Source organism: Siniperca chuatsi, linkage group LG16, assembly GCF_020085105.1.
Source record: "Siniperca chuatsi isolate FFG_IHB_CAS linkage group LG16, ASM2008510v1, whole genome shotgun sequence".
Classification (NCBI taxonomy): Eukaryota; Metazoa; Chordata; class Actinopteri; order Centrarchiformes; family Sinipercidae; genus Siniperca; species Siniperca chuatsi.
This window is the reverse complement of record NC_058057.1, coordinates 17037499-17053813: the sequence shown is the minus strand read 5'-3', so window position 1 is coordinate 17053813 and position 16315 is coordinate 17037499. Positions and strand designations below refer to the sequence as shown.

Below are 16315 nucleotides of genomic sequence, written 5' to 3'. Positions count from 1 at the left end.
TATATTAAATGAGTTACTAAAAGCTTTATGTCACTGCTGTTTTGAAGTCAGAGCGGCAGACAACCATGTTACATAAAGTTTTTTATTGCCAAAAGTAGTTTTGATGATAGTGCATTCAATTTAAGAATGTATAAGATGACCCTTTGCCTCCACGTCTCATCTCAGAATACCAAGCAAAAGGTTGTTGCCATGGAGACACAATACAAATTGGCTGCCCGCAGTGCTCAGCTTCTTGCCAAGGATATGCCACAGGATGAGGCTGCTATGGTCATGGCAACTATAGCAACAGCCAAAAGTCAGCTGAGTAAGGTAGGTATCATTTAAGTCTGAAACATGAGAAGTAGCATGAAATCTATCTTTGAGAGCAACACACTTACCATGCGTCTTTGGTGAGACTTCTTTTATATTCTAATCACACAGTGTTGTCACTTTTCCATGTCACTGTTTAATGGCCTGTATTATTTGTCTCCAGGTGAGAGAGCGGTGTCCCTCCCTTGTGAGGGAGTGTCATGTCCTCCTGCCACTGTTGGAGGAGATGGAGAAACACATCACTGCTTTTTACCAAGCCCTGGAGCGGGCCAGTCGCATCACTTCTGCTGCCAGAGACCCAGACACACAGACCCAGACCCAGCAAAAACAAAAGTGGCAGGTTAGATATGATGACAATGAATGGACTGAACTTAAATGGTTACCAGGCCTGACTGGTTAAAGGAAAATTCTGTTTTTCTTCTTTTAGTAATCAGTTTTACAGTGCAATTGACATACTGTATATCATGGATATTTCAGGTATATTCACATACATTTTTACTATCCATTTAGTGGTTTGGATCATTTGATTAAACTGGAGTTTTGTTTGTCTAATCACTCATGTGACTTGTGACTGAAATTAGTGAGTAATATGTTATCATAATGAAAAGGAATGATGGCAAAATCTACAAAATAAGAACATTTCTTTATATGTAATGTTCAAATATAACTATATCTGCTCTCTTGTGTGTCTATTATATGTCTATTACTACCATTCCCAGGTCATTGAAATCATATTCATCTTCGTCTTTCCGACCTGTTTTTACTATAACCTTTTTGTCTGATGGGATGGGATTTGCTGATATATAATAAAAGTGTTGAAATATTTGAATGCACTATTATCAGCACACTTCCATAATTGTCAGCATTATTTCCACAATTTCCTCAGGATTTGTTAAACCAGCAGCAAAGCTGTAAACGTTGTCTGTCAGTGATTGAGAGGAATCACCACACCCTGCAGAGGGCGCTTTCCACCAGTAAGGTGCTCCGAAACTTCGACCTGTCCCTGCTGCAAAAGAGAGTTGCTGAAATACAGGGCTCAGCACAGGTTAGTGTTAAACATACATGTACACATACACAAACCATAATGCCACACAGACTCTGCATTACCCACAATGCTGATTATATTAATGAGATTACAAGAACATCAAAACACCCAGGAGGCAACAGTTCAGAGTGGACTCATGTGTCTCACTATTAATTTACTTGGTGTAAGACAAATAATGTAATTACACCATATTACTGAAGAGACCAATTACAATCACCACTACCTACTGTCTGTCCTCTCAGGCTTTGCTGAAGGAGGTTGGGGAATGGAGAAGGCAGGAAGAATCCAACAACTGCCTGAGAAGGAGGTTTGAGGAATCAAGACAAGAGCTGGAGAGAGTGCTGAAGAAAGCTCAGGGCTACTTGAGAGAGACTGGACACGCTGAGGAGTTACTGAAGAAACACAGTGTAAGATCCGACCTGTAACCTCCTGCTGTGATTAGAGGAAGTACAAGAAGGGTACAGCGAATCTGTAGAAAATAATACTGGTCTCTCAATGTGTATTGTAGTTTTACAAGGCTGCTGAATCTTCTCTTGACCACAAAGACAAACAGTTATAATACAGTAGCAAAATAGAACTCAAAATATACCTGTAAGTCATTTATATGGGGAAAGTTGGGAGCGGGTATACAGGTAATATTCATTTTGCTACATTTTTTCTGCCCAGCTTCTATGTGTGTATGTAGAAAATGACTTGTCCACCTCAATGTCAAGCATTTTATTGTAACATGCCTGCTGATTTCTGAGTCTCAGAGATTGCCAAATGCCCATAAAACCTCCATTGAGCTTTTTTGTTTGGTCTTGTAAACAAAAGAGATTCATTAATATAAACTCAGGAATTGCTTCTCTCTCTCAGCGCTTGTATGTTTTTTTTTACTGGACAGGATTTTTTTGGCCAACTGGACCAGCGGGTGCTGAGCGTGTTCTTGAAGGCGTGTGATGAGCTGACGGACATCCTACCACAGGAGGAGCAACAGGGGCTGCAAGAAACTGTCCGCAGGCTGCACAAACACTGGAAGGTCAGGGGCTACCATGCTTTAACACTCTCACTAATTACTGTACATCTCTGGAGGCACATAGCCAATACTTCATTAACTTAACCAGGAAGATTTTTGGCTTTGATAGAGTTCCCTCTAGTCCAGTTTCCAATTAACCTGTACTAGTTGGATTTAACTGCAACCCTCTCAGTGTTTACTCGCAGTCTCTCTAGAGGATATTTTGTCTCTGACAGTTTCGGGGATGGAACAATATGAAACTAAAACTCATGTATATTTTACAGCATATCTTATCTACCATGTCTCCTATGCTTTGTGTCTTCTCTGTCTGTTCCACAGGACATCCAGGGTGAGGTACCGTCTCACCTGCTCCATCTAAAGGTGGAGGTGGAGCGAAGTCGAGTGGCTATGATCATACAAGACTGCAGAGCAGAGCTGGACAGAGAAATGCAAGCCCTGTCTGGCACCTGCACCAGTGAGCGAGTGATCAAAGAGCACAGAGTGAGCCTCAGATTTGGTAGAAACTTAAAACAGATTAAACCAAGAGTGACAGTAAAAGAAAGATACAATCACTTAATGTCATCTTCATCATTATTCTGGAGCTTCCTAAGTTCAACATTTCCTTCTCTCTTATCTCCAGATGTTTTTCAGGGAACGCAAACCTCTGACTTTGTGTGAGAAGAGGATTAGAAACATGGAGGATCTGTGTCATAAACTGCCTGATAACAACCCGGCTTATCGAACGCTAGACTCCACCAGAAGGGTTGTAGAAGAGGTTACAGAGCAAATCAAGAGCACCCACCTCAAACTGGAGCAGCACCCTGATAAATGGAAAGAGTGGAACGAGAGGTAGAGATCTGCAAAAACTCAAAATCCTTACAGTATCTCCAACATCTTAAAGTCTGACTTTTTCATCACTGAAGGGGGTTCAAAGTAGTTGTTCCTTTTTCTAGGTTTTGTGAGCTTTCTGATTGGCTCTCATCTCAGAGAAGGCAAATGAGGCTCTTGAGAGAGACCGCAAGACATTCCAGCCATCAGGAGCAAGTTGAGGCTGCTGTCCAGGTGAGCTAGCACATTATATTTGCTACCGTAAGTGCAGAGATTAAGTTATGATTCAATGCTGCTTAACCTCTGTAAACCTGCATTCACTTTTTTGTGCTTCCACCATTTTCAGGCACTGCAGGAAGCAATAGATGCCAGAGAAGAAAGCCTGTTGTGGCTTAAGAGCCGTCTTGCTGGGTTGTCTGAGGTTAGCTCTGAACTGGAGGTCCAGAGACAGAGAACAGCCCTGGCCAAACTCTCAACTGACCTGCGGGCACTCTTTTCTTCACTCTGTCAGGTATTCCAAGATATTCCAAATGCTAAAAATGTGTCTGTCTCCTGTGTTTTCTCAACAAAATCTTTCTGTCTGATCCTTTGCCCCCCTCAATCACAGTGGGGTGAGGAGGGCTCTACTATGTTCCAGTACGAGGAGTTGGGGGAGGAGGTGCGTGGTGCACTGGAGGAGGTTCTGAGAGCGCAAGGGGAGGCTGTGGAGCAGACCAGCAGGATCCTGGATGCTGACGACCTGGAAGAAGCCAAGCAACTTTACCTTATTCACCAGGTGTGTATAGTGCAGAGGGAGGAGAGTGGTGATGTCAGCTGTGTACAGATATTTGATTTACAGAAGCATCCATCAAAAGGATACATCAGATGACACTGTAATTAGTTGATTATTAATACATATCATTGAACACTAGTTTATATATGCAGGTGCTGACATTATAGTGTGTTCAAATTAAACAATAGCCTCAATTTATGTATTCAAATGTCTTACAGTCTTAAATCCTATAAGGTATTTTATGTCCCAGAGGAAAAATTAATTTTATGAATGGCTTGAGTGATATAAAGAGGAATAAAGACATCTCACAAAATATTTAGGATTGATCCTTCTCACAACTCAAAGAGTAACAGCCCCTGAAGGTCTTAGTTTTGCTGACCTCCAGTGGTTTAACTTCTTACCTTACTACAGTGATGTTCAGGTGTATTCCAGGACCCTGTGACATAACTGTAGGGTGTGGTTTGAGGTGCTACAAAGCACACTTCTGGATCAGAGATTACATAGGCTTTCAACCAGAGAGGGCAGGAAAACACTGCTTTTCAGCATAGTGTTAAGCTACTCCTCAAGCACTGGATATTATGTGGTCATTTTGCTGCAAAAGGCAAATTTGGTTGCCATCTGACATGTTGTCTATGTGTTTGTTATAGCAACACCTAAAGCGCCTGCATGTTAGCAGGAGAGAGGCAGAGCTTCTGGTGTCCCATTGCCGCCAGCTGCAGAAAGGGGAGGGGCTCAGTCAGTCTCTACGGGAGCTGGAGGGAGCTTTCAGAGAGGTTGACCATGAATCAGGGGCAAAGGAGCACAACCTGCAGGTAGACATAGCCTGGATTTTTCTCACATGTCAGTGTGCTGTTTGCATGTGTGAGTGTCCACACACGCCCCTGCGATGATCATTGATTGTTACGTGGTATGGTAATTTTGTTTGTGTCTGTTGTCTTTAGGTTTGTTTATACACTTCTATCACTGTCCTCAAATTGATCAGAAAATCAACTTGCTTCTGCATAAAAATGTCTGAGATGCCTGGAGTGCATATGTTCATTTTCAAAGGGAAAACCACAATAAAACACCTTCAATCAACACTCCAAAACATCAGGGATACATGTTAAAGGTGTCTGTCCCTCTGAATCAAAGGAAAAGTTTAATTTGAGACGGACCATATTACACCAATGTTAAATAATTACATAGAGAGCGATTGATGGTAGAAGATGCAGAGATGGAAAGTGGATTTTGTTATTCCATGTTACATGACTTACTTTTTCTTATCTGGTTAAACTGAAGTTTCCTGAGGTATTTTTCATGTTTACACTGTAAATTCACATTTGAACTTTAAATATAATCTCAATGTGAATGAATGAATCCTGGAAATAATAATAATAATGATAATAATTATAATCTAGAATTAAATTAAGACCAGAGATTATTTTACCCATGGACATTATTCTGCTGTTTCTTCATCATCTCAAGGCAACTCTGAGCTCCTGGCAGAATTTTGAAGCAGAAAGAGAAACAGTGTGGAGATTTATCAGTAATACCAACAATGAGCTGCACAAAGAACTTATTTTCAACACCCTAGACAGCCTGAAAACTGAACTGGAGCATAACAAGGTGTGTATGTACAATATATGTGTGTGTTTGTATACATGCATATAGTGTATGCTCTGTATTTGCACATACAATATTTTGGCTTTTTTCTTGCCTGTAGGAGCTCTTCACAAAGGTTGAGGAGTGTTCTGTCCGAGCAGATCTCCTCCTGGAGAAGGCAGCAGATATTCAACTCGGCCCAAAGAATCAGACTCTTCTTCTACAGCAGGCCCAGTCTACCAGAGAAGCAGTAACACAACTTCAAGACCACCTCAACAAGAAGTATGTCCCATCCTCATTCCCAGTCTCCCATCCCCTTGAATTATAATGGAGTGTACTGTAACTCAAACTTAAGTCATATTTTCAACTTTCATGACAAAAAATCAAATGAAGAGGCAATTTTCACCATGAAAAATGGTTCCTACAATACATTTACAAAATGGGTTTTGCCTAATCTTGTGTCTTCCAGTGTTGTCCAGCTGGACATGATGTGTAAGTGGTGGGAGCGCTTCAGCAGTGAATCAGAGGCCTTCTCTCTGTGGATCAATGAGAAAGAGAAGGAGCTGGAGGCTGTCAACTCCACCTCCTCCTTTGAACCTCTAGACAAACACATCAGTACAGTGGAGGTATGTCTTGTATCTCTTTCTTAAAATTTCAATCTTTACCTTGTTTTTTAACCAATGGTGGTTTTTATAATTTCAGGTTAGTCTTTTACAGGTGATACAATATGCTACCATAAAACTGACTGCACACTGTGTAGCTACAATTTTTGCACAACTCCTTCAATAAACCTTCTGATATTTACAAATATATATGCATCATAAACACATTTTTTTTTTTTTTTTAGTATCTCCAAGTAAAATGAGTCAAAATTGCTGTCTGGCCTTTTGTCTGTAATGTACAGTATCAGTGTGGCCTGAGGGTTATTAAGATTAAGATGAAATAAGATGACATTTTAATCTAACCCCAAGAGGAAATTGGGCCAGAGGTGCAGCAAAGACTAGGATATAGAAAATAAATTGATCATATTGAAGAAAATATAATCTTGGCTTGCCAGACCTCAGCCTTGTCAGTCTCATGTAGGTCTAGAGAAAGAAATGTCAGCAAAAATTTGGGATAACAGGACTTGAGCAAACCTGCGGTAGCCATTTGATTAGTTGTAAGTTTGAACACACTTGCCTCCAGAAACAGCACAGTCAGTTTTCTTTTCTACCCAACTTTTGGGCTTAAACTTATCTAGACCTCCATGAACCTGATGAGACACAACCTTTATCTGTGGCAGATAAACAAATCTATTGAAGGGAAAACATAGCATTGTCTGTATCAAACCAGTGAAGAGTCTAGAGAGAATTAGAAATGTTTTATCAAGTCTTTTTCTTCTACTATTTTTCGTTCTGTCACGTTTATTGTATTTTTCCTAACTCGTGCCTCCCATTCTTTTTCCTGACTATCATTCCTCTGCTGTTGCATCCCTACAGGCTGTGGGGGAAGGGTTGGAGGAGAGAAGGGCAGCACTGGCCCACATGGAGGCAGACTGTGAGGCCCTGTCAAGGTTTGTGACCCCTGGAGAGGCTGGACATATTCGGGCAAGACTTGCACAGATGAGGTGCTACTGGGAAGAGTTGAAGGGGAGAGTAGAGCAGCTGGGAGGACAGCTCAACCAGACCGCCTTATACAGGCAGAGATACAATGATAACCTTGAACAGGTATACAGCAACACTTAATGGAATAGTTCGGTGCAGAAATTGTAATTAAGACTTTATAGTGCCAGTGTGTCCATTTTAAGTTAAGTTTTTGTCATTATCAGGTCAAGAAAACAATGAGTGACCTAAAAGAGAAGCTGGACTGTCCAGTCACATACTGTACATCATCATCTGAGACCTATAAAAGCCTCCAGGATCACATGGTAAGAACAAACACTAAGAATGCCTTAATGTTACATCACTATAGCTATATGGAATTATTTGCTTGAAAATTTAAGGTTGATTTTACTAAATCCTCAGGAATCTGAAGGGTGTACCTTTTTTTTATATATATATTGTTGTTTTGTTTTTCTTTTTTCAAACCTAAACCATATCAACATTACAGGTTAGACTGTAATCTCCAGTATGATATGTATTCTGTAATTTAGCACAGTGTTAGTTATCATGTTATCATGATTTGTTCAAGAGTTTATTTTGCAGCTATTGTGGTTTAACATCCTTTGCGGAGCTGATGACAAGTACCTTTCTGTTTCCTCCAGGAGGTCTGCCAGGCTGTTGAGCAGCTGAACCCCAGGCTGATGACTTTGTGTTCGGCCATGAAGAGGCTTGGAGAGGCCAGCCAGCTGGAGGAAGAGGTGGCTAATCTCCAGAAGCAACAGGGAGAGTTTATGGGAAAAGCCACAGAAAAGCAATCTACATTAGAGAGCCTTCTAGCACTGTGGCAAAGGTAAAGTAAACAGTAATGGGTGCCTATGTTTGTGCATTTTTTAGGAAATTGAAGGATCTGCAAAAGAAACTATGGTACAACAGTGAAAAAAAATTACTTCACGTGTATATTTTTCTGAAAAAGAACATCACTCTGTTAACCTCATGCACCTTGTACTCCATTCTTACTTAGCAGTCTGCTGAATGTTTTACCACTTTGAATACCCAGGCATGAGCCATCCTTTGCAGCTTTTAAGACGATAACATGTAGATAGAGAGACTGTAGAGAGAATCACAAAGAAAGTCCCAGAAGTGTTTGTGTCTCTGTTATTGTGTGAAAATTCCTGTGTTTAGTCATCAGCTTACCTAAGATTTTATCAAGGATGTATTGCCAGCTGCTGTGATGCCTTGCTGGGCTGACAATATTGCTCTACCTCGTGTGTGTCCCTCCAACACTAGAAGAGGTGCGTTTGAATATTTCAGGTGTTTGTCACATTGCACAAACACAAGAAATATGAAAATGTGGAAATGTTTTATAAGAAACATTGTTGAGCACAAACTGCTGAAGGAGTTCATTTATAGTACTGTACTCTTGTTCTTTTTTTGCTGACTGTTTTTCCTGTCAACTTTGGTGCCTGCTCAACACATATCTTATTCTGATTGTACAAACATTGCTATTTCCCCTTTTTATTGTGAATGTGCTCTGTCTGTTGAATCCACCTCTCTATGCCAATTTCCTCTTTCCATGAATTTATTCCCTGAATCATTCCCTCATCTTAGTGTGATGTACAGGAGCGAGATCTTGTCTTTGACTCAATCTATCTGCCCCCCAGTCAGCCTTTCTATGACATGCTTTTATTATCACTTTCTTTGATCACACAATAGACTTACACTGGAGCAATTGTTTCTTATTCTTTGTATTATTCAGGAGGAAAAAATAATGATCCAGTCACATAGTAGCCGTTTAAAGTGCTAAAGCTTTGGTGCTTGTTTTTTAGTATTTGCCCAGCCAGTAACTCAATTATATTTCTGTTGCTAAACTTCAGCTTGGTTTATGTGTGTGTGTGTCTTTGTGGTTGTGTGTTCCTCTGTAGTCAACCTCATCTCCTTCCCTGCAGGTGTATGTATGAGGGATTACTTACAGCACTGGGTGCTCTGGTGAGATATGGTTGCCCCATTATGACCCTGTCACTGATACTGAGGCTTGGTCAGATAAAAAATAACCCACAGACAGTATTAATTCAATAGGCTTTATTGGCATGACATTTGACATGTGTTGCCAAAGCACAATTATGATTATGAAAGACAATGAATGAAAGGAATGAAATTAACATAAATAATGTGATTAACAATATTTGTTAATAGGACAAAATAGACAATGAAATAGATACATAAAAAAATAATATATATAAATAATAAGTTATCAGGTTAGTATTGTTAAATTTCAATGTGATTTTTAACAATGCAAGACAAACAAAAACAATACAAGAATAAAATAAAGAGATGTTAAAAAAAACAGTATCACTCTGTGTGTGTGTGTGTGTGTGTGTGTGTGTGTGTGTGTGTGTGTGTGTGTGTGTGTGTGTGTCATTGCTTGTGTATACTTTAAGATTACAGGCTGCTACTATCAATCTATAGATCAATATTTATTCTGTTTGTTTTCAGAAAAGTGCTGCCTAAATTAAATGTCATTTGAATACATTTTTCTTACTGTCACCTTTGTATCTACAGATTTGAAAAGGAGAGTTCATCCATGAAAAGCTGGCTGGACAGGTGTGAGTCTGTTTGCTGTCCAGACACCGACCTGCTTTCTGCAGACAAAGTAAAACTTAGGAATGAACTAATAAATATACAGGTAAATCATTTCACTACTCCTTGCTTGTTTCTCACTAAACAATCCATTTGCGTTTGGATTTTTTTCTCCATGGAGACTTTTTTTTGTTTTATTTTTACCTCACCTATTATACAGTGTGTTTTCGTCAAATTTTGTTGCATAATTTTTGAATATTTATTCACTCATACAGGAAATGCAGAGGGAGACACCATCCTATGAGGCTCTCCTCCAGGGTCTTGTGAATCTCGGGTTGTGTCTGTACCCCACAGCGCCTGAAGCTCGTATCCAAGAGCTCAGTGATGATCTCACACAAATGCAGGAGAGATGCGCTTCTTTGAAGAACAGCATATCACACAGGCACTTTACTTTTTATACATTTTTATACAGATAATTACATTTGTTTACCTCTGAATTAATGGATTTAAGCAACTTTATCAGCTTTTTTTCCACCCTTGTTTGTTTTGTTTAAATATACCCATATCGAACAGTAATCTCATATTCTTTATCCACACTTTCTTCCACCTCTCCTTTAGACTTGAGCTGCTGGAGCCTCAGTTGTCACAGTTGGAGGAGTTTGATCAGGCACTGCTGACTCTGACCCAAAGGAGTGAAGACTTCCTGTCTAGCTTGAGAAGTTCTTCCCAGGTTGATATTGCTAGTCTTGAGGCTGCAATTACTAAGTTGAAGGTGCGTAATCAATAACTTGCTGTCAGTAATGATGCCCTTTTATAGGCTCTGTTTATTAGAGCAGTTACAGTAAGAAAGTTTATATTGATTGCTGTTGGAGCTCATACAAATTTGTCTAATTGAACCGTCTTATTGTAGGAGCATGAGGTGCAACTACAGGCACATGCATCACTCAGAGAGAGACTCGAGCACAGAGAGTCCTCCCTGCTTCGCTGTTCCACCCCGGAAGCCCAACAGCAGCTCCAGGGCTGGAGGGAGGACTGCCTACAGCCCCTCAGTGAATCCCAGCGTCTCCTGCTCCTCCGTAAAGAGTGCTTGACTGAGTTAAAGACTTTTCTTGAGAAGCATGATGCGGCAGCTAAGGCTGTGCGCCACCTTCACGAGGCAGTGGAGGGCAGGGGGAGCTGGGACCGCTCCAAAGCTGAAGAGCTGCATCGTGGGATAGGGGAAGTGGCTAAAGATGTGGCCAGGCTTGAGGCTGAGGCAGTTGGGTTAGATGGGCAGCTAAGCAAAGCACACCTTCACCTGTGTGGGGCAGAGTGGCGGGGCTCCAAAGACAAGAGCCATCCTCAAGGTAGAACATCTTGCAGGGGACAGGCAGTGGCTCTCACAATGGCCTTGGAAGAGGTTCAGAGGGGTGTGGGATGGAGGCAGAGTGAAGCAGACGCTTTAGGGGCATTATGGAGCTCCTTCAGGGAGAGGAGGGAGGAGGTGATGAAGAATTTGAAAAAACTGGAGGATGAAGCGAGGCAAGAAGAGGCCAGAGAGAGCTGTGTACAGGCCTTTCAAAACAGGTATGTAAGTGGTAACCAATAAACTTCAAGCCACTAGATATATTAGGATAGTATCAGCATGGTAGGTATCAGCTGATACTGTATGAACTTAATAGCAATATTAGTATCAGTCCTTTGTAAACTTTAAGTAACATTTAAAAGGGACTTTTTTTCCCCTGAGCTAATCCTCCCAGACATGCATATATTTTTTTAGGCTAACAAATCATTTTATTTTTTTTGTTAGATGAGCAAATTAATAAGCAACATATGTGAAAAGCTTTTTGCAAGACTATTGCATTGGACTCATCTTAAATAGCACTGCTTCATTTGAAATAAAAGCCTGAATTAATTTGACTTAGAAACATACAATATGACAAGATCATTGTTGTGTAACTGCAGTTTAACACCTCTGTGGAAATACCTTTGATGCTCATGTAGCAGATTTGTTGCTCTTGAAATATATTGTTGAATATACTTAGACCTACTGTGTACCAAACTCCTCAAGAATATACATGAATAAAGCCATAAAGACAAATCCATTTAAGTTTGATCTCCTGAAAAATTAGATATATTATGTTGGAATCAGGCTAGTAATCCCCATTGTTTTTTTCTGCATCTATTTCTCCCAGGCTGCGTTTCTTTGTCCAGCTGGAGGATGAGCTCCAGTCCCTGCAGCACTCCCAACGGTGGTTAGAGGAGAAGGGAAGCCAGCTGGCCCAGAGAGACAGTGAGCTGGCTGGCGAGGCTCTCAGGGAGGTAGCACTGGTGAAGACAGCCTGGGAGAACGTCAGGACTCTGATCACCAGTGGGTAAGTAGGGGGGATGACAGACTTATTCATCTCATTTAAATTCCTTTGCTGTATTTGTTTTGTTACTGTGCAGAGTTTAGAGAGGCAGGGAGTTATTTTGGGGCAGAAGTAGAACTATTTTTTATGATTTTGAAATACACAACAAACACAACAGTTAAACAGCAGGTTTAGAATATGTTGTGTTTATATCATCTAATATCCTGTGCCACCAAAGTTATAGCCTTGACCTTTTTCCTCTCATTTCTCATGCAGTCAGGAACAAAGTGGAGTTGTGGTAGATCTTCTCCGCCAGTTTCACCACCTGAAGTTGATCCTTACGACTGTTGTGGAGAACGCTCAGGCTGTTGCTCACAATCTGCCTGACCACAACCACAACGCTCAGGAGGCCAAAAGGACTTTCACACGAGTCAGTACCCTTTGTTTTTCTCAGAAAATTACTAACTGTTGAATTGTCTGCTTTGTCTTTTCAAATGAGTCATATGGTAAATAAAAATTGTAGCTATCACACATATGCAATAGTCCACTGAGTTATATTATCAGCACAGTTGGGGCAGAACATCCATTGTAAAAATGATTGTATATAACTTGTATACAACTTCCCTGGTAGCTTGGATTTCTTGCTTTTATTTATTTTATTTAGCATAGGAAGCAGAATTTTCTCAATCCATTAAGGAACCCTTAATTTGTCCAAAAAACTTAAAAATCACCAAAGTTGAAGATTCATAGCTTTCACTCGGCAGTGACGATTTGTTTTCCTTTCTTAAAATCACTGTACTCTGTAATTCTGCTGTTATTTATTTACAAGTATCAGACTGTAATGTTTTTTCTGCATATCAGTCAGTGAAATAAACTCTCAGAAATAGAATTGCATTTCAACAACAAACCCTCTCTTCCCTTCCAGTTTGTACAGCATCTCTCCCTCTAGTGGTGGTCTGATGTCATTCCTTCTGCACTCTTCTCTGTCCCTCTAGCATGACACGGTCCAAGCCGAGCTGAGAGAAAAACAGGAAGACATGGACCAGCTCATCAGCACAGTCGAGGACCTGCAGAGAGAATTGGAGAAGGTTCCCAACTCTGATGCGTGTTCTATCCAGAGAGACATGGAGACATTAAGAGACCAGTGGCTTGAGGTGAGTGGTGCCATGCACCATTTTGGTAAAGAGGCCTTGACAGCTGAAATCATTTGGCTGTTTTTTATTTTGACAAATGCATACATGCATACCACATAACCATGCATACAAATTCATTCATATCCCAAAGCTACCTGGTCAGACATGGTGAAATAATACTTGAGTTTTGTAACATTAATGAATTGTCGTCATCCTGACACGTATCACTCCATGAATTTTCCAAAAACTGTCAACATTGTTTTACCCAGGTCTGGAGCTGAAATATGATAACGACTATGAAGAGTATGATGAGATTTTTAGTGTTGTTTACTGTCAAAAATCAATTATGACGTTCACAGTACAGCTCTGCCGAACACTTGGGCTGTTCCTCTTTTAATGATATATTGTCTGTATTTCCCTTTTTTCCATTTTCTCCTCTTGTGGGATTTAGTTGCCTGCTCAGCTGTCACAAATGAGACGAAAATATAAACAAGTCTAGACACGTTATCTGTCCTTTCTGTCCCTCTCTCTCAATTCTCATCCCCACATCTGTCAAAGCAATTAAGTCCTGTTTTCCTTCCATCTCCCAGTAAAGCATACCGTCCCTTGTTACAGAGAGAGAGAGAGCGAAAACTAAACACAAAGAGAGACAGAGATCCCACCTCTCTTGCTGATTGAGATATATTCTGTTCTGTACTGAGAGACTACTGGTCTCTGTTCTTTCAGGTCTCAGAGAGAATACAAACCAACACAGAGAGACTGGGCTACTGTGTAGCCCTGTGGGATGACCTCAAGTCCATGGAGCAGGACATTAACCAATGGACTGCTAACTCTATCGCTGATCTCACCGACAGCATCACCAATCTCAGTGATAAAGAGAAGACAGAGGCCCATCTTGAAACCTTTCAGGTCAGAGCACGGTGGACAGTCTGCATGAGAGAGTGTATGAATGAGTATGAGTGGTGCAACATTCAGTTCATAGCGGGTGTGATCTAATTGAACTGTCCTGCACTTTGATCTACAGGCTGAGGTGGAGAAGAGGGAGCAGAGGCTGGATGCCTTGCAGGAGAGAGTGACAGAGCTAAAGGAGCGAGCCAAACTGCAGGAAACCCCGTTACAAATGCAGGTGAGTATGGTGGGAAAGAGAAATACTGGAGGATTTCGTTGAAATTATCATAGTAAATGAATATCACAGGAATGTAGATATATTATTTCCACTGCTAGCATAGATTTCAAATACTATTACAGAACTTAAAATGCTGCGAAAATAAAACCACAAAGACCTACATAGATGTACTCAAAAGGAACATGAAAAGCACATGAAAGTACACTGTTTGCATGTTTATATGAAATTTTGGTTGTATAATGTTATTAAATGTCTTTATTGAACCAGGTCCTGGAGTCAGACCTGAGAAAGAAAATGGCCCATGCGCAGGAGGTGTACAACCAGGCCAAACATACTCTGACCTACTTCAGTTTCCAGAAGCAGCGACTGGAGGACCTCATGTCCCAGATGGCCGAGCGACTGAAGGCAGTTGAGGGTTCCTTATCTGACCTCACTGAAGCTACTTCTCCTGAAGACATTGGTACAGTTAAGGTATGACACTATCATTTCCTTCAGTGTGATGCAAGAACACAATAATTCAAGAACTAAACATAGTATACAGTATATAGAAAATCAGTAGTTACACCAAAGTAACCACACAGTCTTCCTCTACTTATAACTCTTTCTATTGCTATCCCTGTTTCTTCATATTACCACCAACCTACATACGATACAATATTAGATTTGTGATGCCTTAGTCATTTAAATTAATGCCCTCATGTCCTTAACTAGGCATGACGAGATTATTTGCATAGCACCTGTTTAACACAGAGGCAATTCAAAGTGCTTCATATAAAGTGAAGAAATGCATTGGAACACATTTAAAAACACAATAAAATAGGAATAATGAATTAAAATATAATACAATTAGATAAGAAATAAAATAGAATAATTAGTATGGTGATCATAGCGGGTTGCTCTACTCAATTTCTTCCTAAATTAAATTCTGAGCACTGACCTTGGGTATAGTACTCTAATACTTATAAAGACCTTTTTACTTGATACTTTATTGATCTCTGAAGGAAAACTTCTGTCCTCACTTATGACCCTCTTTAGGAGGTCAAAGGTCAGACTCAGCTACATAACAGCATCCTTTGAGCTGGCATTAATTCTAGCTGTAGGACATATGTGTAAGGTGGATACAGTACGTGTCACTGTCTCTACGCTTTCCACCACCCTGTAGCCCTAATTAGGAATATACATGAAGTGTTGTCCTCTTATTTCTCACTACTTTTCATTTACAGGACCTGCAGAGCATTGTGCAGCAACAGAGGACAGACATGGACTCAGCTAGAGATGCTCTGAGTGCCCTTTGCAGGTCTCATCCCTCTCAAGAGCTGTCATGCCTCTCCTCTGACCTCACCTCCATTGCCAAGCGAACAGAGGCTGTTGCCCAGCGCTGTGCCAAGACCAGGGGCAACCTGCAGGATGGGTTACAGCTCCACTTCAATGGTAAGAAATATGAATGTGTACTTTAGTTTGGATTTTGTGGCAGTAGATGGATAGTCTCTGTTTGATGGTTTATTAAATTCGTGTTCTTCTAACATCAAGTGATTTATGTAACAGCACTCAGGTAGCCACTATAACCTCTTCCCTTATAAGGAGAAATAAACATTTTCATAGCACTTAAAATCTCATAATCACCCAATCAAACAGTGCACAACTGCATGATGCAATGTCATTTGTTCATGTTAGTGGTGCAACAGATTTAGTGTTGATTATCCTACATTTTTCCCCAGAGCGCACTCAGTCCGCCCACTACAACCCACACTCCACTGACACACACTGTCTGGTACACCGGTACGCTCTCATTGCTCAGACACACACCTGTGCCTCGGAGAGTAATGTCTCTCTCGTCACATCTGCTCTCGAGGGAGTCATTTTGGGTTTGTTGGCAAGGCAACCCAGTGCTGCACAGCGTGGACACGCCCACACTTCCCATCTGCCACAACACATCGCCTCTTCTCGCTCTCCTCCTTCGGGTTTCTCCACTCTTAAACCTTCTTTGCCTTTATTTTACCACACATCAGTTTTCCTCAACTTGTCACCATATATTTCTTT

General features: G+C 40.7%; 1 protein-coding gene across 17 annotated transcripts in view; it reads left to right on the top strand.

Annotated features, from left to right (window-relative positions):
* The window catches only part of syne1a (spectrin repeat containing, nuclear envelope 1a), a 134861-nt gene that overhangs the window by 33068 nt on the left and 85478 nt on the right, over positions 1-16315 (top strand). For all 17 annotated transcript variants that reach the window (XR_006374844.1, XR_006374845.1, XM_044168435.1 and 14 more), the window contains 28 exons: positions 166-309; positions 473-649; positions 1196-1354; positions 1597-1761; positions 2238-2372; positions 2688-2849; positions 2989-3197; positions 3302-3410; positions 3523-3687; positions 3784-3951; positions 4596-4760; positions 5413-5553; positions 5651-5811; positions 5999-6155; positions 7008-7235; positions 7337-7435; positions 7772-7959; positions 9669-9792; positions 9962-10128; positions 10305-10458; positions 10597-11252; positions 11861-12040; positions 12293-12446; positions 13012-13170; positions 13876-14058; positions 14174-14275; positions 14543-14746; positions 15499-15706. Coding sequence is in view for 15 of the 17 variants with exons in the window: in XM_044168435.1 (XP_044024370.1) it covers positions 166-309; positions 473-649; positions 1196-1354; positions 1597-1761; positions 2238-2372; positions 2688-2849; positions 2989-3197; positions 3302-3410; positions 3523-3687; positions 3784-3951; positions 4596-4760; positions 5413-5553; positions 5651-5811; positions 5999-6155; positions 7008-7235; positions 7337-7435; positions 7772-7959; positions 9669-9792; positions 9962-10128; positions 10305-10458; positions 10597-11252; positions 11861-12040; positions 12293-12446; positions 13012-13170; positions 13876-14058; positions 14174-14275; positions 14543-14746; positions 15499-15706 (5023 nt within the window). In the remaining 2 variants the exon portion in view is untranslated. The remainder of the gene's footprint in view (positions 1-165; positions 310-472; positions 650-1195; positions 1355-1596; positions 1762-2237; positions 2373-2687; positions 2850-2988; positions 3198-3301; positions 3411-3522; positions 3688-3783; positions 3952-4595; positions 4761-5412; positions 5554-5650; positions 5812-5998; positions 6156-7007; positions 7236-7336; positions 7436-7771; positions 7960-9668; positions 9793-9961; positions 10129-10304; positions 10459-10596; positions 11253-11860; positions 12041-12292; positions 12447-13011; positions 13171-13875; positions 14059-14173; positions 14276-14542; positions 14747-15498; positions 15707-16315) is intronic.